Source organism: Neodiprion pinetum, chromosome 6 (assembly GCF_021155775.2).
Source record: "Neodiprion pinetum isolate iyNeoPine1 chromosome 6, iyNeoPine1.2, whole genome shotgun sequence".
Lineage (NCBI taxonomy): Eukaryota > Metazoa > Arthropoda > Insecta > Hymenoptera > Diprionidae > Neodiprion > Neodiprion pinetum.
The window spans coordinates 17,663,835-17,689,200 of record NC_060237.1 but is presented as its reverse complement, the minus strand read 5'-3'; the positions used below and the strand labels follow the sequence as shown (position 1 = coordinate 17,689,200).

General features: G+C 40.0%; 3 protein-coding genes and 1 long non-coding RNA gene across 4 annotated transcripts; 2 read left to right on the top strand and 2 right to left on the bottom strand.

Annotated features, from left to right (window-relative positions):
- Positions 1–4,659: 4,659 nt before the first annotated feature.
- On the top strand, positions 4,660–8,558 carry LOC124221474 (cuticle protein 63). The gene is made up of 4 exons (XM_046631543.2): positions 4,660–4,727; positions 5,456–5,689; positions 6,394–6,561; positions 7,718–8,558. Exons 1-4 carry the CDS (start codon positions 4,716–4,718, stop codon positions 7,850–7,852), a joined length of 549 nt encoding a protein of 182 aa, XP_046487499.1. The 5' UTR covers positions 4,660–4,715; the 3' UTR covers positions 7,853–8,558.
- A 573-nt stretch (positions 8,559–9,131) lies between these two features.
- LOC124221486 (uncharacterized) lies at positions 9,132–10,063 on the bottom strand. Its single transcript, XR_006883827.2, has 3 exons — positions 9,795–10,063; positions 9,375–9,637; positions 9,132–9,286 (listed from the first exon to the last, which is right to left on the bottom strand). It is a non-coding gene; the product is annotated as an uncharacterized lncRNA (long non-coding RNA).
- Positions 10,064–14,509: 4,446 nt separating this feature from the next.
- On the top strand, positions 14,510–17,539 carry LOC124221470 (zinc finger protein 512B). The gene is made up of 3 exons (XM_046631539.2): positions 14,510–14,635; positions 15,650–16,060; positions 16,776–17,539. The coding sequence occupies exons 1-3, from the start codon at positions 14,624–14,626 to the stop codon at positions 17,064–17,066; spliced, it is 714 nt and encodes a 237-aa protein (XP_046487495.1). The 5' UTR covers positions 14,510–14,623; the 3' UTR covers positions 17,067–17,539.
- A 4,119-nt stretch (positions 17,540–21,658) lies between these two features.
- LOC124221471 (protein TonB) lies at positions 21,659–23,025 on the bottom strand. Its single transcript, XM_046631540.2, has 3 exons — positions 22,890–23,025; positions 22,425–22,601; positions 21,659–22,256 (listed from the first exon to the last, which is right to left on the bottom strand). The coding sequence occupies exons 1-3, from the start codon at positions 22,953–22,955 to the stop codon at positions 21,813–21,815; spliced, it is 687 nt and encodes a 228-aa protein (XP_046487496.1). The 5' UTR covers positions 22,956–23,025; the 3' UTR covers positions 21,659–21,812.
- Positions 23,026–25,366: the final 2,341 nt, after the last annotated feature.

Genomic DNA, 25,366 nt, shown 5'->3' with positions numbered 1-25,366 from the left:
GTAACTAAGCAACACATATTTACTGATGCAATAACCAGAAAATTTCCTATTTACAACTACAATCAAACTGAACCAGATTTTCTTGCGATTCGAACAATAACTTATAGCGTTATTGTAACGATGCCCATTTCAGTAGAGTTTTGTTCTAACTGTGAAAAATCTAATTTATTTCTCAAAGTATCGCGAACGTACATGTCGGCGTTACAGGAAATAGTTGACACACCCTCGTCAGAGCTCACGTAAATCCTGCATCAGAAATCAACGTCATGACTCATAACAAGATACAGCAATGACTATGAATATGCGATAAATTCCCTTCCCATATGCATTACAGAGTCATACGGAGTGATTCGCCCCATTAATACAGGATTCACGATAATGCGAAAGTAAAATTTACGTGCGGTTTAAGGCGTACCTCGCGATATTGAACCGAAGCCTTCGGTCAATTACGGCTAATCTACGGATTAAAATACGATTCGAATTTGAGTTGCTCTCGGATTTGAACGTGAGGATCGGCAAGTATATGGGATGTGTGGATTAAACCATGGTAATTACGCTGCAGCGTAATGAGAGTGTCGTAAAATTGAACGGTCGAAACACTGCGGCATACGAGACCGCAACTGCCGCACATATAATATCGGATTTTCAATCGCGGTCAGGCAAAGCCACGTCATATTGCTACTTCCGGCTCGTCGAAATCAGTTCCGGGGATGTAAAATACAGCAGGCGATAACCACACGGCGACAGCGATGAAAATTAAAATTCAGGAAAAGGCGAGGCGTTCGCATATTACGCATGGTTTCTGCTATTTGCACGTGTATACATGTTTGAGGCATTTAACGAGGTATAGTAAGATCGGGAGTTGAGATTTTACATTTTCTCCAAAGTTTTTTATCCGAGAACCAAGTTTGGAATTCAGCATCCGGATTAGAGAATTTTTCGATCATGCCTATCTGCAATATGGTTTAATTTCATATTTCCGAAGCACCAATTTTATAAAATTTGAAAAAACTCAGAGAAATATAGCAACGTATTACCAATTTTCTGAGCGCTTGTAAATAATACAGTCTTCATCGTAACGAAATATAAGTATATTATTATAAAAAAGTCATGAAAGTAAAAAAAAGTGATAATTGCTATAAATTGTTAGTATCAAAATGATGGAGAAAATTTTTAGTAATGTGAATCGAAAAAAAGCACATTTAGGGAAACTCAAGATAACGAATGTATTGTAACATCATTTTCGATTTTTTTTTTTTTCATAGACTTTTCGAATCTTTTCAAGTTTGAGAAATAGATGCTTTCGAATAACAAATTAAATTATATCTCGGATAAAAGTTGTTTAATAAAAATAGATATACATTTTTCGACTAGTACTAATTCATGTAAAGAATTAGAGACCTCGTGGAATGCTTCAATATATGTGGACAAATCAGACAGCTTTTGGCGAATTTTTCAGGAAAAAATTTCTTCAATTAAATTTTCAACAATGTGTTATAATGGGCACTGTGGTATGAAATTCCCCTAATTTTCACGTCTCACCATTTGCGATAAACACGTTGATCAATTTGATTGGTGTTTCAAATTGGGCTTTCGTCTCCATACTTTTAGTACTTCGAATCGTCAAAAAAAAAATTCCACCTAACATTTTTTTTTCTCATTTCTTTTGTGATAAAAGTCTAATCTTCCCGATTATGAAATTCGTTTCGAGTCTGGTTTAGGCGGAGGATCAGAAAAAAAATTATTTTCCTTTTCATATATGAAAAAAGTACACATTTTTAAAAATATATCTTGATATTTTTATAGTGGGATAAAAATGCGATCATAATTAATTTGCCATACTTGAGCTTGCTGAACATATTCTATATCCGTAAGTCTTAATGGCTAAAAAATTATACGAATCTTACACCTCGATGTGCTCTATAACATATCCAAATTGCAACCAGACCGACATCTCAACTCTACAAAGCAAGCTGAAAGTTGGTACATCGGCCCATATAATGCTGCAATAACGTGAAACGAACGTTTATCTACCGTCACAGATCTAAAAGGCAACGCATATTTGTCTCGTTATTTCTGAAAAATGGATTCCGGAATCAGATATTACACGCGAATTTCACTCAAATAATTTTCACGAAGTTTTTACAACTCTGCGAATTCAAGCACCAAGTACTGTTTTCTTAAATTTATATGCATTTGGAGTTGATCTTCACGTGGCATACATTTCGCACGACAATTTTGTAAAATCTACTACATGATAAATTAAACAGATGTCGACAAATTTCACGACAAATTGAAGTATCGATAACTTTTTGAACACTGAACAATAAATACACTAAACTTCCACATCGTTTCCTAGTGTTTCATATTTAAATATTACATGATTTTATCAACTTTATATCGAGTATTCATTTTCTTTATTATACAGCAGCATTAACAACTTGAATGATGTATAATAGTGGCAATAAAAAAAACGTTAATTGTGTGCCGATGTGTTGAAAACATTTTATTACTGCTAATTAACAACGAAAAGTGCACTTTTCGAGACGATTTGAATATGTTAATCTACCATTCGGGAGATAAAAGGAATGGTGAAATTAGCATATGTTTTTCAACAATATCCAGACACAACTGCAGGTGGATGAAACAGTTATACCTTGAACCCGATCGAGAGGCAAACGACTACTCTAGACCCAAACGTAAAATAAAAACTCCGGGAACCATCTTTTTAGCTAATCGTGTACTTCGTTGCATTTCGGTATATGAATAATAATCACCGGTCGCTATATAGCAATACATTTAACGCTTTTTCGTTCGATCTAACAATAAATACCTGTTCTTTTTTCTCCAACGACATCCGATTTTATGGTGACTAATTAATATTCTAAAAATCGCTCAATAAAGTCACTCAATTTCTCTTTCTTTGGTTTTTTGTTCTCCTTCGACGTGATTCTTACAAAATTAAAAACGCTGCTGTCGGACGCACTGCGGTAATAGAGATTAAAAGTTGTGTCCGGCTTTTTATGGAAAGTGAAACAGCTGACCATGCTTGTATCATGCTAAACGTTAGCGATAATTTTTGGCGCGTTGAGGACGTAATCGTGCCGAATTGGGACATTTGAGTGAATATTAAATTTTTCAAATAAGCTATGTTAATTGGAACTCTAAATTACGTTAGCAAACAGTCATCATAGTTATTAATCATACTGCTTAATGGTTAGTTCTAAAGTCCAGAAAGTCATTGAAGCTGAACGTTGGTTATACCAGCTGTATGCATGTCCGATTGCTGATAATTAGTTCGATCGATAAACGTACGTTACGCGAAAATATGAGTAAAATTCCAACTGTCACCGAAGGTATGTTCAAAATATTTTCAACGCTTGTTTAATCGACGGTTGAAGCGTTCAAGATTTAAGAGTCAATTCCATCTCATTTCGAAACATTGTTGTAAATGAATTCTGACTCGACGCAAAATGTTTTGGAATTTTGTCCGTTATCACTTGAGGAGATTTCGAGCAGAACCGGTTTTAATCGTAGAAAATTTAAGTCAATGCACAAAGTGCAGTCAGCAGGTAAGTAAAAGAAGAAAAATGAGTGATATGGCAACTAAACAGATCCGCCTGATCATTGGGGTGATTAAAAAATCAGGATTTGTATTGGTCGATCGTTAAATAAGGCGATAAATTTAGGTTTATATCCCAATCGGCTAAAGACTGACCGGTCATAAATTATTTATCAGTCCGTTAACCACGAATTTCGATGACAGAAATCGCAACCGCGTCTTCTCCAACCTTCAACCAAATAATTTCCGCGAATTGGACCGAGTCTAGTACAAAGAAAAAACAAATTTGTATTCACGATGTGCGATTTTGCGGTAACATATTGCAATATTATTCAGTCCCACCGATACAAAATCATTGGAATTATGAATAACCAACATTTTTTCCAACATTCCGAGGCCACTAGACGTACACATCTTTGAAAGTAGACGCCTTGGGGTATCTGCAAATGTTTGTCTGTAGCCGCAGCAGGAACTTGAAAGAAGCTTGAAAAACCGAGGTTTCAGTTTTTACGATCTCTCAAAGTGAGAGATGAAAATGAACGCACAAGTAGCGATAAAGGCTTGGAAAAAAACTGTACACTTTGTTTTTAATCCAGGATCACGAGATCATTACGTGCACGAAATGAACATCGCAAGGTGTTTGATGTTTTCTAGTTTGAGCGAATTTTCTCTAACTCAACGCAGAAGCGTAAATCCTTAGGTTGTCCACCGTGTGATTAAATGTTACGATATGTCGTACATGAACATGCATTCCCACATTTGCATCGTGTTATACAACCGTTGGTTAAGCCTTGCTGCAGGATTTTCCCCGCATTTAATATATCCCTACCAGTGGTTTCCCGTGCTCTAAATGTAGGTACGCGATTACACCGACAAACACACACACAATTTCATAAAAGACTAGATCAGCGGTAAGCAAATACACACACACACACACACACACACACACACACACACACACACACACACTCTGATGCATTGAGGTAGGTGTGGCAAACGGCGACAATCGCTATTGGTTTCCTATTGGCGGGGTGCAACGGCGAAATGAAAGTGAACTCCCTATATAAAGGGTAGTTTTCTACAGAATATCGTCAGAGCCGATTTCATTTATCGGTCTAAACAGTGTACCTTAACGGTCAGCTAATCTACCACCATGAGAGTTCTGGTACGTTTGCAATTACAAAATTATAGGATATCATTTTTTCGCTCAAGGCAGGCTTCGACTTATATTTTTTGGTTTCCGGCCCACCGTATCTAAATTTTGGAAAAGTAGTCTTCCGTTTTTCTCTATAGTCGTAGTCGAACGGATGAAGGATTTCACGCTTCAATCAAGTATACTTGGACAGAAAAGATCGTTCGCCTAAATTATTCCAGTCGAAAAAATCAGTTATCACAAAGACCAACGATATTGGTCCAAATCCCGATAGCACTCAGTAAAATAAAGGTGATCAGTTCCACTAGCAAACGCTGAAACTCTAAATGTTCCAAAAAGCTTAAATTATCAAGATGCAACTGATTTTTACCTGCGCTTCCTGAACGAGAGTAGAGATTAGATTCCGCGTTGAATGAATATGTTAGCCAATATCAAAAAATAAGTTCGATAGGTAGCTAGTTTAAAACAAAGGCGTGTCACAACCAGCCGCTAAAATCCTGGTAGATCGTAAACCCGGTCGAGTATCAGATTACACGCTGAAAAAAGTGCGAGCAGACATTGCGGAGACCGAACGATCCTCAAGGAGCAAACGTGTTTGTCTCGGCTGGCAAGCACAAGGCTTTCGTTGTCACGAGTGGGCTACGCGCGACTTGAGCAGACCCGGAAACGCTGAGTTCGCCTACACGGCACTAGATTTCCCTCGACCCATATTCAATGTGGCGTAATGCCCGATCCTGCAGGTCTGCTTGATGCTGGTCTCGGTGGCCTTCGCCGTCGAAGACAAAGCCGTGAAGAAGCGGGGCCTCGGATTCGACCTGGGCCACGGAGGATGGGACGCCGGCTACGGATACGGAGGATACGGTGGATATGGACACGGACACGGTCACGTCCAGACGGTCGCCATCCAAAAGACTGTCGCCGTTCCGGTCGCTCATCCCTACCCCGTCGACAGGCCCTATCCTGTCCCTGTCAAGGTATGGTCATGATTTAATAGTTGAGAAAATTAGCTTTTATGCCCAAGTAACACACAGTGAACTCGTATTCGGCTTGTGCCAGGCAGAATATAAGAACAACGAAAAGGACATACTGGAAGCCAACAGTCGACTACGTGTTATCTACAGACGTTTACCGTCGTGGTCCCGCCATGATCAACTGTGCAAAAGTTGACTATAAATTGACCTGTCACCACAAAAAAAATCAGTTTCAAAAAACTTTGACATTTCGATAATTACCAGATTTTTTTATCCTGTTACGTTCGGTATGCCGAGTCTCGCACTATGTTTAATTTTTGGTTCGACGTTGTCTGGATATCGATATTTGCATGGACTTTCATGGGTATCAGGTTGAGTGAGTTTCGACTTTGCGCTTACTGACAATCATGAACAATATCAAACGAGTGGTCACACGTCTTGCCTACTTTCTGAAAATTTTAAATAAACTTTTTTCATCTCTTGACACCATGCCAGCTTTAATTAATCGTCAAATAATAGTCGGCATCTCGACGATAATGATACTTGAATGATCTAGCAAGGATGGCGTAAATAAATTGACATATTTCGGGGAAATCAACTCTTCCATGCTTCCGAACCCATTATCTTACCATTATGCTGATGTACGTTTTTTGCTCTTGACATTTTTCTAGATGATTCCTAACACAACAATCTCTAACTTTTTGCAGGTACCAGTCGCCCACCCTGTGCCTGTACCTGTACCGGCCCCCTACCCAGTGGTCCACACCAAAACCGTCACCGTTCCTGTCGACAGGCCTTACCCAGTCCCCGTAAAGGTAGCCGTCCCAGCCCCTTACCCCGTCAAGGTGGCAGTACCGGCTCCCTACCCCGTCAAGGTGAGATATGAAGAGAATTTTTCCGTCACGGTTAGTGTGGTGTTCACGGTATAACGTGGGTGTCGTAATGATGTGGGAAATCACGATGGAACCTTGCAGGTCTTGCACAAATGGACTACGTAATTATTGCATGTAAATTGATACTCATGGATTAGCAATGTGGATTGATGCTTCGGAAAAAATTAAACTCACAACCACATTAGACTGACACCAATCTCTATTTGAAGGGACGACAGGTTGACGTAGCGTAGCTCCAATTTTCATGCGCGGTATTCAGTCACTCAATTGAGAAGTTTCGTTTTCGAAACTCTCTGAATTTCTCATTTCCGTGTTCCTATTGCGCCATCTGAAAAACAGAATTTTTCAGCAAATAATTACAACTTAACTGAATTTGTGTTTTTTCTCAGTTATGATAGTGAACTGAAACTGGCCTCACATAGCTTATATTGAATGCTGCTAGCAAAGATGGATATTTTTTGACTCGTTCAAGGTTGCATGAATATTCATGTCTCCAATTAATTTTATGATTTGTCAAACGATTATTACACCGGTTGACTTACAGTCTTAAAATCCTTAGCTCCGCAATCTTTCATCAAAATCTGACCAACCTTTGATTTGATTTTATAATTGATTATTGGCTCCGCGTCATTCGAGAATTCATCTGAAAATGAGAGGTTAAAATGAATACGGTTAAAATATATGAGAACTAAATGGATGATGGAAGTAATTCTTCAACCTAAATCGAAGGTTTTCGACTATATCGGATATCAAATAATCAATCATGGTCAATTAAAAAGCAAAAAATATTATATTTATGTAGCAGTGTTCCCATTCCTCAAGCACAAACTTTTGGCTCTCATATTAAAATCTCACGAATTCCAACCTCAACAGAATCAAGCGTATTTCAAACGACCAGTCAATTGCTCTGGTGAGAATCCATTCCTGATGAATTCCACCGGGAAAACAAATTTCTTGAAAAAGTGAAATGTGTATTCACAAAGTGCATAATGAAAACATCATTCTGACACAAGTAAAATGAGCTGATACTGGAATTTTATATCTACCTCAAAATGGTGCAAACCTGAGCATATTCCGAGGAAATTTCTTCCATCCTCTTACAGTAGAGCAACAGTAACTGTTCCGTTTATTTTTCTAGGTGCCATCCCCAGTTCCCGTCGCCGTCCCGCACCCAGTTCCCGTCTACGTCAAACAGACAGTCCCGGTCTATGTTGGACACGGAGGCCATGGTGGTTATGGTGGGGCCTACGAGGGATATGGCCACGGCTGGTAGGAGGGAACAGGACGACAGTCCGAAACACCGTTATCACCAATGAAAACTTTGTCGCTAACAGAAGCGTAGAGATCACTGTAGCCTGTTCGCCAAAATCGTATACCATAACGCGAAAGAGTTCGCGTGATAAATCAATTTTTTAATGTTTTATTGAAAGGAATAAAATTTTTATAAACAACTACCAAAAAACTATGATGTCTGTTACTGTCGTCGATTTCATCATCGCCATCCCCGGGGTTCCGTTCTCTGGGTTACGATTTTCACAGCGAACTGTTTTGCTTTGAGTAAAATGAAACTGGGAGAATCGGGTATGAGTAAGAAAAAGCAGCTATTCTAACTCATAAACAATCGTAAGTGTCGTTGTTTCGAAAGTACAGAGGTGTGACCTCCTATAATAACGCGCCGTACTAATTATGTGCAAATGAAAGATTTCGACACATCCTCGCAGAGAGGACACGGTTAGATCACCTATCAGATGTTGCGTTGCGTTGCCCCGACCTCCTCTTACGAAATTAGAACTTGCCCCTGATCCTTGCCAATACCATCAACACCTGAAAAAGAAAACTCGTCCAATCCAAAAAAAAAAAAAAAAACTCAACTAATTGAAAAATTGCATGAAAGATTTATTTGCGCATAATATATATAAACTGATAAAAAAAAAAAAAAAAAAAACACAGACATGGTGAAAAACAGCGGTAAAATATATATCAAATACACGAGGTTGTATAAAAAATAAAACTATTTTTAGCAAAATTAGAAGTACGACGACACCATTTGTTTGATTTAAGTGTGTTGTAAAAAAAAAAATTCATTTCATCCCGAACGGATGATCATTTTTTTCGAGAAGTCACACCAGGGGCGAAGAAGACGCGTTCTCGCACCTTTCACGGCTGCGGATATTTTCCTCGCCGGCTGTAAAAGACGAGAGAAAAGCGAGTGTCAACGGAAAAAAAATCGGATCGCACAAACCGCACGCCAAAGCCTCTCACCGTGCATATAACCTACAGCTGGGTCTGGCCATCGAGGGCCGCACTGCCTCCCGAAGATCGGGTAGCCGACGATCGATCGCTAAGACTCTTGCTGCGAGTGGCGCCCCTCTCGGGGAACTTGGCACGTCCGAGTCTGGTGGGTTTTCTTGGACTGTCGCGCGGCAGGATGGCGACCATCTCGTCCATTTCATCCTCACCGGCGCGCCTTCGCCCCCGACGTCCGCACCTCCTCTTGCCCCTGCCCCTCCTCTTCCTCCTGCTGCGTTTTCCCCTGCACTTTCCCCTGCCGTGCCTCCTTCGCCTGCGGGATCGCCTGCGTCCACATTTCCCGCGCCTGCTCCTTCGCCTGCGTCGTTTCCGGCCTCCGCACCCTCCTCTTCTGCCACGATCAACCAAGTCGTCGCAGCTGATCGTCAGCCCCTTGGGGTTCGAGAGGTAGTAGCCGCTGCGGAGGTTCGATTATTTAGTTTATCAGGGTAATTCTTTGACGGATTTGTTTTCTTCTTTAATCTTTCATGCGTTTTCAAACTCACCCTTTTGCGCGATGGATCAAACCGTAGGACATCCCGCGCTTCAGGGCCATCTGGACGTGGCGCTTGAGGTTGGGTCCGGAGACGTCGTATTCCGAAGAGATGAAATTCACTATCTCGCGGGAAGTGGTGCCCTGGATATCCCGCAGCTTCCGGATCGCCGAGACGACGAGGGCGGTGTTGCGGGGCGGTTTTCTCGCTACCATTTTCAGGCGGTTCGGCTGAGGAAAGCGGGACTCTTTTTTGTTAAGAGGTACTCATCTGATCTGCGAATGTTATTTAAAAAAGATGTGTCGATCAATCATTTTTCGACATGCTTCTTGGGTCTATAATTAAATGAGAATCCGTCTCTCCCATTGCCCCGTGAATTAGTCCAGTCCTAAAAAAGCTCCGTTATGAATGAAAGTGAGGAAAACTGATTACCTTTACTTAATTTTCTGATCTCCTATAATAAGGCACCAGGAAGAGTCTGCGCATGGATAGATATCGTTCCGCCAGCAAATTTAGAAATTGTTGCTTATTTTTTTTCTTTTAAATACTTTTAAAGAAACGTTTCCTCCGAGGGTGGTGTCGCGACTAATGAAAATTTACTCTTTTCTTTCAAACAACATCTTAGTGACGATCTTCGATTTTCCCTCAGTCCCATTGTCTCTCCGAATCTTTTGTCAGTTTTCTTTTATTCCGCAGCTCAGAATACGGGAAAGTTTATTCCCAAACTCACTGCGAGCGTTTTCGCTGATTTAGCGTCCTTGTCGCCATCGAATGACTTCGGCTAACGCCATCCTCTTCGCTCTTGATGAAATTTTCGACGGTCGGGTTACTTCGAAACAGACTCCAAACTCGGAACGGCATTTCTTCAACAATCCAATGCTCCGCTAATCGAGCGCAGATTATCGTTTTCACGAACCAATTCGCGGGCATCCTCTGATTCTGATTCTTATACCTCTCGGATCGAGAACCTTACGATCAAGCAGTCGCTGGAAGTGTTGCAGCCATATCGTAACTACGGGGTGAACTGAAAGAAATGCTCTGATCATATAACTAAATCTGACGGTGAGAAGAAACATGATATTTAGACGAACGCCAGAATTACCGTGAACATTTTGTAAAGTCTGTAACAGGTGATTTATAAAACGCCCTGAGTAGCCAGTTGATCATCACACTGTCCAAAATGAACTTCAAATCATGAATCATTCCCAAGAACTGCGTCGCAAAATCTACAGTTTGATGCCAAATATGCCGAATCTGGAAACATAATTGAACTTTCTAGCAGTTTAAGTTTGATAAAAAATTGCACTGGCATGGTAATAAAGCACACAACATCTCTGCGGTAATTTTCAAGATACCATCACGGTAATTCTCCAACATTTTTGATAGATGAACACTGCAACGAAATTCGAATACAGAGTTGCGAACTCCGTCGAAAGTGTCTCTTGCGCTTTGAGTCCAAAAATCGAATCTCTTATTGAATATTCTAGTGGATCGATTTTGGTCTCTAAATTTCCACTTTCGATTCCAGAAGTCCTGGAAAAAAGTGCGCAGCTGGCGATTGATGTCACGTTATACGCGCAGACATCGTTTTAATACACTTGTATTTTACGTAAGAAGCATGAAAGGGTCAGTCATGCTGAAAAATATAGAAATGCGTCCATACGTGTTATGTGCCTGTAAGTACACAAAGCGTATTTACGTTGGCGATGTATATAACGCAGCGGCAAAGACTGCAGCGAGTATAAACGGCGCAACCGCGTAAAAACGGTGTAAGTTTCCGGTTTCGAAATCTGTGTACCAGTCCGCAGCGTGTTCTTTATGCAATCCACCCGGTCCTCGGTAGCAAAAATAACGGGGCTGGGAGGGGGAGAACCTTTTCACTTCCATCCCATCTTGTATCCCACCTCGCAGCTCGATCCCCGTATCCTGTTTCGCGAAAGAGGCAAGCGCGATGCCTGCACCCCGTTGACATGCTTTACTTTATCGCATTAATAACGCTCGCATAAGTAGCCATTAGCGATTCCTTCTACCAATTTTTTATACCCACACCTTACGCACGACGTATTTACATACTCTCGGTTGGATTTCCTACGCGAAATTCATGCGCTTGTGTCTATATACGCATATAAATGTATTTATGACGTGTCTACTCACGCACGTTTGATACATAGGATATTCGTGCGGCAATAATGATCAACGCAGGCTACGTAATAGTGCCGTTAAATTATTATCCTAAGTGCAAAAAATAATGGAAGTGAAATCAAAAAGACCTTTAAGAACGGACACGTCTCTGGATTGTTTTTTGTTAAAAATATGAATGTGTCATAATAGTTTCAGGCTAGTGACAGACCGCACAAGCGTAACTCATCGGTCATATTTTTTTTATCCCCAAATTGCGAAATTTGTTATTGATATCGTAAAAAACTCTCCTTGGGTCGTATTTACATTTTAATATCGTGTAGATGTTTCGTTATAATGTCATGTCATCAAATATAAATATAAATATGACACACCTTCGTGATAAGAATATTACGGCTGACCATTCTATCCCATTAGCTCTAACTTGGCCCAATTTGATTCTTTTTCAAGTTCTTTCAGTCCCCACAGTTTCAGTGCCAACGAAATTTGAGTCCCACGCCGTATAAGATTAATTGAAACCTATCTCAAAATTAGTTGCTGTATCGATACTGAAGCTCAATTCTATGATCAGAAATCGTAAACGACGATTTTCTTTTTCATATTCATATGCAATCTAAGGTTCTGGAATATCATTCATGACTCACCCAGAGAAATAAAGTGTTACAGAGACAAATAAATATTTGTTATATTTGAAACGACTAGACAGTTGATGCGTTATAAATAAATATTCGCATCAAACAATGAAGATTTTTACCCACTTAAATCTATGTTTCACTTTTGAAGTTAAATTTGATCCAACTGAAATGGAAAGTATCTTTATATTGAATTAATTCTATTTACTATCATTCAATTTTTACTAGGTTCATATGCAACAAAACATTTAAACGCCTCCAGCAATCGAAATTTTTCTAGGTATTTCCTACTTTATTTCGTATACAGTCACATGCCATTTTGCATGATTCAAAACATCTCTTCAAGGCGATCAGCAGAGGCCAACGAATCTAAAATCGATTGGGATACCTACTTGACTGTAATTGATCGATACACCAATTGTGACCGAAATAAATGTCCCATTATATGATATCTTCTGTAACGATTCAACTGTTCTTCTCTATTTAGATGACACACTTGCTAGCTTGGTTAAAATGTCAAATGCAAATCATATAAAATCCACTGAAACATATTACGAAACGTTCTATGTTGGGGATCCGCATAATATTTTGAAATGTCATAAATTCTGTACCAAGCCCATATGTATACCGGAACCGTTCAGCCTTCACAGATCAATTTCTCCATCGGATCGCCGATAATGTTATGCTAGTCCGAATCATAGTTCAGCGATTTTGTACACGCCTTTTTACAAGCCATCATTTAACTCACAACGTTAATTTCACTCATACGGCTGTTACGGAAGCTAACGACCATATGAATCGGACAGGAAAACTGACTACGCTTTGATATTGAGGTGCTCGGAGCTAATACTGAATACAATAATAGAATGTTGATAAACCGCATGGTTATGAACCAGGAAAAATACATATCGAGATTTTTTCCACACTGGAAGCTGTGATGGATGATCTATCCGTCGTAATTTAGGTGAAGGATATCTGTCTTGTCGGATAAAGATTTTCGCCTGGCTCAATCGCGATGTTAATATAATATTGAGATACATGCTGGCTTCTCATTCGCGAACATATTGATAAATTACCGCTAGGCAGATCAGTGGGAGAATTCTGAAAGTTTGAGTTTCGATATTGAAAAATTTCACTAGACTACATTACACATATAATGTAACGTATGTTATACACAGGATTGCGTGCCATAAATAAGATTCTCGTTACGTCATAATATGTTATAAGTCGGTATGCAACTGCTTGCGCCGAGTAGCGATGGTTTGGAACTCGTTTAGAAATTCTTCTAGCTACCCACTGAAGAATGGAACGTACCAGGTGTCGTCTTCACACGTTTAATTTTATTGCTACTAAGCGTGTATTAAGAATTAACGCAATATGTATGAGATTTGCTTGCTAGAATCCAATATTGAGCAATATATGCCTGCGTCAAATCTTGTCGCACAACTGTTAAAACCGTCACGTAACTAGAGTCGCGAAAATTGTCATTTGTCAGAAATTTATATAAACCTCGGTTAATCGGCTCGTTAATCATCGCGCGAGTCGCGCAAATTAGTGGTCAGAATTGCAAAAAAGATCGTTCGGCTACCGGACAAATTCCTTAAATATTGACTAGACGTACCCGCGTTTCGAATACCTGATTTTAATGCGATACCGAAAACATCTTTCGGTCACCTTGTCACAATTTTTGTTTACAAGAATCGAAATTCTCGTTTATGGCCCAGAAACTGACCCTGCCACTGATCGTGTCTCCCCTTGTGACTCGCCATTCTATATGATACGCCACAGTCTTACAAAGCTTGAAGTTTATTTTCGCCAGACAAAGATCCGCCATTACTACCAATACCTACTGCATTTATACGTATATTAGTGAAAACGGCTGTTGAACTATAGAATCGTTTCACACGCCTGTGAAACAATCGGCGTTCGACGAGGTCATGCAGAAGAGTTTCTTTGTTCTCTGGACGAAAGAAAAAATTAGTTTCGACATTCCGCGATCTTGCAAGAAGGAAAGAGAGGGAGTACAAAAAGAAGATCATCCTCGGTTTCGGAATGAGATGTTTTGTGAAATTGGATTGAAAGGAGAGCGAGCATGACGATTAGGAGCGAATCCATTTGGGATTTACGAAAATTGTCGTAAATCACGAGGAAGTAAAGTAAGATAAGGAAAAAAGTACAGGTATCGGCGTTGAATCGAATCGCTAATTGGATGTGCATATTTTGACATTCAAGGGGAGGATGGCAAGCTTCAAGATCGAAGCGTCAAGGTCCAGCACCAACCCAAAGAAGTGCAACCGTGTCGACGTGTGTTATTCGGCGCAAAATGAGTATCAGGTCCTCGATGTAGATCTGGGAAAATTACGTAAGGAACGCGTCGTCGCGTCGTGGCCCCCCCCGGGAAGGGACCTCCTGCGGAGGGTTTGCAATTCGTATAAAAGAGGACCATCTCCGAAGAGTCTTCAGTTGCAAGCTCGAAACAAGCATAGCAGCATGAACGCAAAGGTACAACTTCATCATACTCGGTTTAACCGTTATAAACAACAAGTGATCGCATTATAACAGCATCGTAAGAGGTGTTTGAAATTCGAAACTTACGTCAGCACCATACAGTTTTTGAGAAAGTCGTTCATCGAGAGACCGCGGTACTTGAGTCAAGCTAAATTTTTACAAAGATGACGAGCTAACGACGTGCCGGATATTTTTTGACAAAACTAAGTCCGTTGTTAACACGCTTTTAATACTCGCCTTTCGTCCAACGGTTCTTGATCTTAGAAACTGGTAGTAGCAGGAGACGTTTTAACACTAACCATACCGGCACTTTGCGTATCCCTATTCTTACCGTAGTAAAACCGGTCATTTGATCGGGTCTAGTACGTTTAGAGTTAAAGATCTTGGCAAATGTCAATTTCGTATTTTTACAAATTATAAACATCTTACGAGGAAGTCAATATGAATTAACTTGTTAGAAATGAGAAAAAAATCGTATTTTTACTCATTTTGTCACAGTTTTCCAAAAAACGATAGTTGGAATACATTTTAGTATATTAATCATCAGTACTTCACGATAGTAACAGCAACAGAAGTTAACCGATTCCACAAAAATGATTCGGTTGTCGCGTGATTCTGAATTGATCCTTAAAATGATTACAATTATTGCATTCTCCAGCTCTTCAGAAACAAAGTCTCATAAACCGTGAATATCTGGATAATAAAATGTTTGTCATAGATGTTTAAATTTGAAATTGAATTTAAATCGACTCGTCTGAAAATGTCTTCAAAAAATTGCTCTTTTTCCGAAATAACGCTGTCAAAGGAGCATTGTATAAAAATTTGTTTCTGTTCGTACGAAATTCTGATGTCGAAATAAGAATCGACTTGAAATCAAATGCACATAAGCATTCGTTCGTTCGTTTCTAACAAACGCTCATTAATTACATTTTCAAAAAGCGTTCTTAGAGCTCACTAATACATGGCCTCGTTAACGCAACATAACCTAATCTAAGACACATGTTCCAGGTGATAATTTTTTTCGCCCTCGTGGCCCTCGCCATTGCGGAGGAGCATAAGCCAGAAGCCAAGCCTGCGAAAGCGGGTGCAGCACCAGTTGCGGATGCTTCCAAGGCTGGGGCTAAGCCAGCGGACTCGAAGAAGGACAAGCGAGGACTTCTTGGACTCGGCTACGGATCCGGATGGAACTCAGGTCTCGGCATCAACAGTTACTCTTCCCTGGGATCTGGCTTGAGCTACGGATCTGGCCTCAACTACGGATCTGGTATCGGCTACGGATCTGGTCTCGGCTATGGCTACGGCTCCGGTCTCGGTTTGGGCGAAAGTGTCAGCTCAGTGACGATCACTAAGGAAGTCCCAGTCGCGGTTCCCCACCCAGTTGCCGTCCCCGTTGAGAAGCACGTCGCCGTTCCCGTAAAAGTGAGTAACCGTCAGTTGCACTCTCTGCTTCGATTCCAACCCGCGGTCCGATTCCTGATCCTCCTCCCTCCTTCTTGACACGAGGAATGGAGTAGCGTTACGACGATGGAGGGATCGTTGGCGTGTCTTAAGAAAGGGAAGATGTGGCCCAAGGTAGCGTACGCGGTTCACCAACGAAGACCTCGGACTCGATCCACGCTCCATTAACCAGACGCTTATTACTTCTCGTTCCTACGCATATTGGAAACACCCAACCGCGGATTCTCATCTCTACGCAATAGCTTGAATCGCCCTGTTATGCTAAATTCTTTACAAGCGTGACTTCGGTCCGCATGAGTGATTAGAGAGGAGTAGGAGGAACGGTCATTATTCTCTCAAACCAATAATTCATCAACTGTACTTCGAGTCCAAACTGCCACCGTTACGCTTGGCACAATTTTTCTCTCCAGTGTTGTTTAAAACTACAGTACAAGAAGTGCTAAAAAAACTTTTACCTTCGAATGGCCCCAGTGGTCCGACTTTCCCAAACTCAGAGTCCACGCGCTATGATCTAATGCCTTAAAAATACCCATAACAGTATAAAACGGTTGCGCAGTAGCTGGTGTGTCGCCAAGCCTGTTCGAGCTGCCTGTCTCTACCTCATCAATTAACTTACCCTAGTAATACATATAATTGCAGATCCAGTGTAATATCGTATTTTCTCTTTCCCCTCCAGGTGCCGTACGCGGTTCCTGTCGACAGGCCGTACCCCGTCCATGTGCCAAAGCCGTACCCAGTTGAGGTCACCAGGCACGTACCCTACCCCGTGGACCGTCCTTACCCAGTCGCCGCTCCGTACCCCGTCAAGGTCCACGTTCCGGCCCCTTACCCAGTTGGAGTGCCCCAACCCTACGCCGTTCCCGTTGTGAAGCACGTCCCAGTCGCCGTTTCGCAGCCCGTTATCATCGAGCGTAACAACGGATGGAACTCAGGATGGTCTGACGCGTCCAGCTACTCATCCTGGTAAACGTGAGCCTCGATGTGGAAGGAGCACGAGTCGGAAAGTGTTTTATTCTACGAATTGATTGTGCCTATTGCACAGACTTCGTTTCCACGAAGAACCGATTGCTCACTTATTAACGGAACCGGAAGCAGGGATAAGAAATAAAGGGGAAGAAGGCCTTGTCCTGGTTTTCCATGGTTTTCTAACACCCTCAATTCGTTGAATTGAACTATAAATATACAAGTGCTCCTTATTTGGACATTCGAGATCATTCAGGACAATAGTGCTCATTTTATTAATGTTCTTATTATTTTGCAATCTCGTTCCAGCATTTGTGTACATTTTTCTTTTGCGAAAAAAAGTGTATACATCTATGCGAACGTTTTACACGTTGTGATGCTATTTGCATTATACATACACATACCACGTGTGTTAACTATAATAAGAACTTTGACATTTCTGTTCAATAAAAATTGTTAAATATACATGGATATGAATATGTATTTTTGGATTAATTGCGCCTTTGTTCCTACCCATTTGAAATAAATAAATGAGCACCTTCGCAAAGAGTTAATTCTAGATCTGATGATAGTCGATCACGTGCCAAAAGTTCTCGAATTAGTGAACGGCGTGACTTGTGATAATATTGCAACTTTTCGATTTCGTAATAACAGTGTACGAATCTCTTGAAAAACAATCAAAATACCATGAAGTACCTGTAAACAACGTTAAGATGAATTTCAGGGTACGTAGTCCTCGCTCTACTCGTAAGCATTCCAAGACTTGATATACGAATCTTCAGGGATGATGTGGTTCAATGACGAAGCTTTGATACAGGAAAATTTTAATGATGGAGATCTGCATAACAATCAGTGCTTATGTTTACATTAACATTTGAAGCGGTTGGTGAGTTCAGAATAAACTTTTTCTGTCTCTTTCTTACTAGAAAGTCTCACATTAAGGGATCATCTCAGTGTGACCGCCCGAAAAATCACTGATTTTCACGATTTTTTTTTCATGGTTAGGATATCCTAATCGGTCTGGGTTTTTTTAAATAAATTAAAGCAGCGATGAAGAATACAAAATGATTTTTGTTGCGGTGATTTTTTAGTTTTTTATTATGGTTATTGATTATCAAAAATGTTGTAAAAAATAGAGTCCTCATCGGCGTCCACTTTTCCGGGCTCAATTTTGATCTGAAACAAAAATTTCAAAAAGATTATTAATCTGTAAGAAAGCCGCTATCGTCCTATGGTAGCTTTTTTTTTCAAATTTCCTATTTTTTTCTCGAAAAACTGTCGAAAAAAAAGGCCAAATTCACTACTTTTTGTTCAAATTACCGCCATTTTGTCAAAAAAAATTTAAAAAAAAAAAAACCTCCATAGAACGATAGCGGCTTTCCTACAGATTGATAATCTTTCTGAAATTTTTGTTTCAGATCAAAATTGAACCCGGAAAAGTGGACACCGATGAGGACTCTTTTTTTTTACAACATTTTTGATAATCAATAACCATAATAAAAAACTAAAAAATCACCGCAACAAAAATCATTTTGTATTCTTCATCGCTGCTTTAATTTATTTAAAAAAAAACCAGACCGATTAGGATATCCTAACCATGAAAAAAAAAATCGCGAAAATCAGTGATTTTTCGGGCGGTCACACTGAGATGATCCCTTAAATTATTATCAAAGTGATATATTTTAAAAATGCGAAAATTTTCCTAAAAACGGGTAGAAACAATATCAACATATGAACAAACGCTCGAACATGGTTTCTCGTTTGAATTGTTTAGAATTGTAAATAATTAAAAATCTAGTATATTGCTTCACTTCCATTTTATCATGATGCATTCTCGACAACCTTTCCTAAACACTTTTTTAATCACGCATTGAGGTCGTATATTTAACTTTTCAAAATTGCACTGAGGTATCATTATTGACTGTCTAAAAAAAAAAAAAAATGCCTTCGACGAGTAAAATTGAAAAATCTTTGTGCGATCACTCTTCTAAACCGATTTGGAATAAAAAGTCGATAAATCAATACAAGAGTATTTATTTTCAGCTCACCAACATCCCTCAACTGCGAGAACATCAATTTCGTTACGGTGGGCAAACAACTATTACTTTGAATACATGCATCTGAATATTATTCAAAACTCTTTGCTCAGTGCCAGCGGATAGGCAACCAAAGTTACATTTGAGGTCTGTACAACCATTTCTGAAAATATCTAACTTGGTAACTAACGCAGGCTCCGTCACTCATCGTCAGAAAGGAATATCTTTCGATAAATAACAGTAGACAGCTTGAATGTAGATTCGGTTGCTTATCTGCTGGCGCTGAGTGGAGATTAAGTGTGAGAATTGCACAGAGAACTCCGGTATACAGCCTTCGAAAAATTTTAAAGATGGTTTGATAATCAAAAATTAACCAGCAGTTTATTCAACTCGACATTCAAAGCTGAAGATGCTGTTTAGTGCGATTATTATGCAGGAGCAGTATGCACGCTTATTGGTTAATGCGTTCAGAATTGTGTGGACAAATATAGGCGTATTGCAGTTAAAATGAAGGCGTAGTTAAAGTGAAGGTGTTATTCTTCTCTGAACGGAGTCATGGGAATAGTTAAAAAACGAAAGAGGGAATTATGAAGATTTTTAGTGAAGTCACGAGGGTCGAAAATTAGCTGGACGTTGCGGCTGCTGGTCGTTCAAGCTTGTTTAAGTAATGAAATTTGATTGTTGTCCTTAGAGAACGCTACCCAAGACATTAAACTAGTTTTTATCATCGCCGTTTATGAAACTGATGACCGTGAGATCTCAAAAACTCATCAACTAATTCCATTCAACGGAAGCTCATTCGATTTTCAATTGAATTCTCAATATCCGCTACTAAATATAACATAATCTGTCAATCATTTATATTTATATAGTTGATGAAGGTTCGAAGAGTCCGTTGAACTAAGAATTCAAGTCATGTTCTTTTTTTTTTTAATTAATAAATCGTAAAATTCAGTGATCTTAGAAATATCCCTTCCATCCAATCGTGGTATCAAGCAAAGGTGAACATTGAAGCCTTGACGTGTTTTTCTCAAGTTCCATATTCAGTTTCATATTATAATTATTGAAAATAGAAAGTTAGTTACTATCGAGCGATAAATAATGTAGTTTTAATGTTGATGGAAAACTCAAGGCGATAAAAGTTTCGTTTTGAATCACCGTCTAGATGCCGGTAACGTATCAATGGAAACGATTTCTCATACGGATAGACACATCACGTTTGTCTACATCAATTCTTCCAAACTTTTGATACCCACTGACGTTATTACCGAGAAAATAATTAGTCTTTAGAATGGTTTGATAGGTGAATAGTGTTTATTTCTTATTGTTAGCGATGACGTTGCTTCAAATTGTAATATGACAATATAAAAATTAGTTCGCAAGTTTTACAAAAATAACTATCAACGTATCATGTGAAATATTTAAGCTCACCGAATCAATCGGTCACATTATTGCAGACTCATAAATTGAATAGCGATTCTCCCAGAAATCGTGACATAAGATTTGGAAGTACAATTAGCTCGAAGAGTTGCAGACAAAAGTTGAATTACAATTATCATCAATAGAACGGCTATGCCTAAATAGTTGAAAATAAATGTAATAGCAATATTTATATGCTTTCAATTTCCAAATTGCGAAAACCTTAGGTTTCAAACTAGAATTTTTTTTTGAGTCTCAGACTATTGCCGACAGAAAAATGTATCAGAAATTAAACACCAACTGATCTTCTCAAGGATGTCTCCTCAATTAAAACTTTGAATTAAAAAATGATACAGACCCGTGCGCATTTCCTAGTAACGACTGCCACAAAACTCACTTTTGAAATGTACAAACTGTAATTTCGAAAGTAAGCTTCATCCACTTATGATTTGAAAGCCTTACCAGAAACTGGAATTTTAAATTAACGCGCTTCAATCTACATTTCAACCATTTCGACAGTTTCATTCGCTGAGTGACACTTTTTTACACGCCCAGCCATGGTTTGGTCCAGATCACACTATCGGTAGACGGTAGACAGTTGGTGAACCGACAAAGAAGACCGGTCTTACCGTGGTCCTGCCCAAAGGCAAGCAAACATACGTGTACGTTAAACAGGTTGCATACCGTTCAGGCTCACGAATATAGTTGCTCCGACCAGCAGTAAACAGCTCATTACACTCCACGTAACTCATAAAATATTATGATTGAACTAATGGCACGTCGACAGTCATGAATCTCAATAATTGCATAAAAACAACGTAGATCAATACCAGTAGTGTTTCACCATCGCGCCCTCACTTGTCAGTATGTTACGGAAGTTTATTATGGATAGCCTTAGGGGACTCAAGACCATTGCGAAGTTCAAATGCACGTCCCATGAGAGGAAATTACCTAGCTTTCTGACTGCAGAGTCCAGTTAAAGCTGATCGATCAACACCTTCTCAGGGTTGAAATCCTAACAAAGGTTATCGGTATCAAAGGTATTCGGGCCGTATTCTCTGGGTTTTTTAGGGGTACTGATAAAATTTCTGTACAGGTATAAGCAGCGCCGGACATGACAGAGTATAATGACCGGCTAAGATTTTCTTGGGTGCCGTAAATGCACGAATTTTTATTACAAAAATACATACAAAACAAAAGTCCTACAGGGTGGATCAACAAGAGACATTAACAAACAAAAACTTAACAATGACTTTGGCCACGGCGGTAGATTCGTGCTTTGATCCTTCCGGGTGTCAGTGCTGGGCCGAGTAGTCCGGCTGAGATCCATGGAAATTTTCATTTCCGTAATTTGAGTTGTGGCCACCCTGATCATAATCGTTCCCCTGAGACTCAACGGTGTATGAATTGTAGCTCTGTTCTCCATGGCCGGCACCTTCGTCGTTCCCACCGCTGTATCCACCTTGCTCGTAACCGGTCGACTCACTGTGCTGTGGGTAAGGTACCGCATGGGGCACCGGATACAGGACTGGTTTGTTTATGGCAACCGGATGTGGAACTGCTACTGGCTGCGGGAAAGGTACTGGCTTCGAGACGAGGAGGGGTACCTGTTGCTGGAGCTCGTAAGGTACCGGCTTCGATATCTCGATCGGAATGTGATGGGGCACCTTCACGATCTGAGGCACCGGAACTGCCACTGGATGGTTGACCGGTACCGGAACCGGGATGTGTTGAGGAACCTGGGGGAAACCGAACGGATTTGAGTAAACTGGTGGTGACACGGGATACGTTGGAACAGGGAGATCGGTATGCTATGAAGCAGATGAACCAGAAGTTCGTTTTGCAGAACAAAATCACCAGCAAAATGGCAGTTCGGTCAGCAAACTTCGGGATGACTGTAGACTCACCTTAACTGGGTAGGGCACGGGAACCTTGACAGCCACGGTCTTTGTGATCCTTATGATCTTAGTGGGTATTTCCTGGAGATGCACAGACTGCGAGAGGAACTTTGGTTGAACTGAGAGTCCGTGACCTCCAGAGAAGTAAGACGCCTTCGCCGTGGCCAAAACCACCGTCAACAGAAACTGTGCGATTTTAAAGAGTTCAAGATCACTATTTGCATAATTTTCTCATGAATATGAGCGGGAAGGAACTATCGGGGTGCCTGACTCTGGATAGGTTCTTTGATTAGGGCATTAAGGAAGCGGAAGTAACTTTAGTGGATACATCAAGTCAGTATATCAATATATCAAGAAATCGGTACGAGAAATCTGGTGAAATATTCAAAACTTCCGGTGAGTTCAATTTGTTATCAAACTAATAATACGGTAGAATGGTAAAAATGGGTTGTAACTGCTTCGTCGGAGACTTACAAATCGGAACATGATTGCTTTTGAGATTTGGGTGGTATTTACAGTGAGGCGAACTTCACTGACCATTTCAGAGCGTCCAGTGGCTTATATATGAGGACCTTCACCGTGACAGATCCGAAGAAAGCACTCTCTATCTAACTGACTTGCCTACGTTCGCAAATGTCTTCTTTTTTCCGGTAACCGGGTTCGTCGCCCGCTCACTTGCCGTTTCCCGTCGAAGAAGAAAGGTCTCCTACTCCTCGTCGCGAACTCTCAGCAACTTCTCGACCTTCTCCGGTCTCCGATTCCTTACTGCTTCTCCCCTTCTCCGTGGAGACTGGATTCGAGTGCAACCGAGTGTATCCACTAGTCATTATACCTGCAAGAAGTACGCTACAATTATGGAAAGAATGCTGCTTCGACAGTATCAACGAGACAATAGCTCTCATTAATACTGTAAATCGTATCATACATATTCATCTTTAGAAAAAATTAAGTTCATCGTACGACATTCCGACAAACAGAAATTATGACAACTTTCCGAATTGCCCGGTTATCACGTTATTGAAACAAAAATTACACGTATATACTAAGAACGAGTATTGGAAATGAGATCGATGTGAGTCAAAACATTTGTAATTTAAAATATGCTGTACAAACTTTGGTCATTTTTGTCTCTATAACAAGCATGTTCTGCGAACCTGCAGAGTATGTTAATGTCAAATGAGAATTTTTTAACACTAAGCTGAGTTTACAGGAGACTCGAAAAGTCATGACTGAGTTTCCCATAGATACTAGAAAGTTCGCATGACTCAAATGTCAGTTTATTCACACAATATAAACTGAGTGATAGTCCAGTGCCCTTCGCGAAAACGTCACGTCCGATTGCAAGCTGATAAAACCAACACGCTATGTGTTTTTACATGCAATAAATTTTACACTCGTTCCATGCCACTTTAACTTCCCACAACGGCATGATTGCACGTCACAATGCAGCCGGAATATGGATGTCAAAGCTAGTACAAAACTCAAAGCCATTTCACTTACGAGTATACTATGTATTTGCGAATTTGATTGGAGAGCACTTCAACGTTTTGAAAGTCTCGACAGTGTCTCAATCTTTTGAAACTTACAAATAAGACTCGCCTATAAATATGGTGGAGTAATAGAAATCGCCAACGCCTGGATAAGTAACGGTGCAGAATTTGCAGAGCAATAAAACCTCGCCCATGTTATAAATTTCCGTACAATTACGCACAAGAAGGAAAATCGCACGGGTGTATCAGAAACCGGTAATCACACTGAAATTGATGAGTTCCGTTTCTGCGGTTTGAATCTAAGCCTGCGTCCTCTGCAGTATGTCTGTGCAGCTAGATAGTAGGTGAAAGAAATTGCATTTACAATTATCTTTACCATTAATGAAATAATCTCCGTCCCTGTCTTGAGTAAAATAATCAGCAATTACTTCGTCAGTGAAAGTGCAGATGACCACAAATTTGCGATAAACGTCCGCGTTCAGGTTTTGCTTAAAAAGTGAGAATTTTGAAAGGTTTGGTCAAGAGGAATTTAATCTAAAGCGAAATCCATACCGAGGAAGAAATGTTTTGTTGCAGGAGCAAATTTTAGAGAGCAGCTCGCTGAACGTACAGGTGACAACGAGGACGAGTTTTTTTCTGGCCTCGTACCTCCATTAAATCGCGATATTTTTTGCCGCAATAATCGGCGCGAGATTTGAATTGATCGACACTGAGAAAGAGCTAGTCTAACCGGCAGCAGTACTAAATTTTCATGACTCACTATACTATACTGAACGAAGAAAACAAAAAGTATGATAAAAAGATGGACGATCGCCGATCAATTCTTGTCAGTCCGGTAACTGAGCACGAACCAGCCACTGAATAAAAGCAAAAGTTGAACTATTATTTATCCAGTGATCTTTCTCCTCTCACTTTCGCTGTAAGGTGTGTACCTACATTTACCCAGTTTCGATACGGGCTAAAAACATGAAATGACGGTGTGCAAATGCTGGACACCAATGATCCAAGATCAATGTCAAGCTGTACAGGTAGTACTGATCGAGAACTAGATCGAGCCGTGAGGGACTTGGAAGAGGTGGAGGATTTTTTTTATTTTCTTGTTACAGTGCCGAGTTTAATTACTTACAAGAAACATTAAGTCCCATTTTAATAGATTTTAATCAGAAAGAATTAAAGACGAATCGATCGAACCGTTTGAATCAATAGATAGACGAACAGACGTAATTATTTCAAAAATCTGATAGTAAACACGAATGAAACAATATTCTTTCTCAGTAAAAAAAATTAATCTCAGCGAATTCGAATAACACGAGACAAAATATCAACACTTTAAGAAAAGGTTTAAGAATTAGAATGTTCAAAATGATTAAACTCATTTTACTCATTGAATAGAACCCCACAGATTTTTTAAAAAAACATTAGAAAAATTTTAGATGGCAGTAAAGTTAAAACGCGCGAATG

What these genes read in the sequence shown, in the direction of transcription:
- LOC124221474 (XM_046631543.2), top strand. An exon ending in CCTATCCTGTCCCTGTCAAG is followed by an intron (nt 5,690 to 6,393) that starts GTATGGTCATGA and finishes AACTTTTTGCAG; the next exon opens with GTACCAGTCGCCCACCCTGT. An exon ending in CGGCTCCCTACCCCGTCAAG is followed by an intron (nt 6,562 to 7,717) that starts GTGAGATATGAA and finishes TTATTTTTCTAG; the next exon opens with GTGCCATCCCCAGTTCCCGT.
- LOC124221470 (XM_046631539.2), top strand. An exon ending in ACGTCGCCGTTCCCGTAAAA is followed by an intron (nt 16,061 to 16,775) that starts GTGAGTAACCGT and finishes TTTCCCCTCCAG; the next exon opens with GTGCCGTACGCGGTTCCTGT.
- LOC124221471 (XM_046631540.2), bottom strand. Translation starts at nt 22,955, where the DNA reads ATGGTCAGTGAAGTTCGCCTCACTGTAAATACCACCCAAATCTCAAAA. An exon ending in AAGCAATCATGTTCCGATTT is followed by an intron (nt 22,602 to 22,889) that starts GTAAGTCTCCGA and finishes AAAATCGCACAG; the next exon opens with TTTCTGTTGACGGTGGTTTT. An exon ending in CCGTGCCCTACCCAGTTAAG is followed by an intron (nt 22,257 to 22,424) that starts GTGAGTCTACAG and finishes GGTTTCCCCCAG; the next exon opens with GTTCCTCAACACATCCCGGT.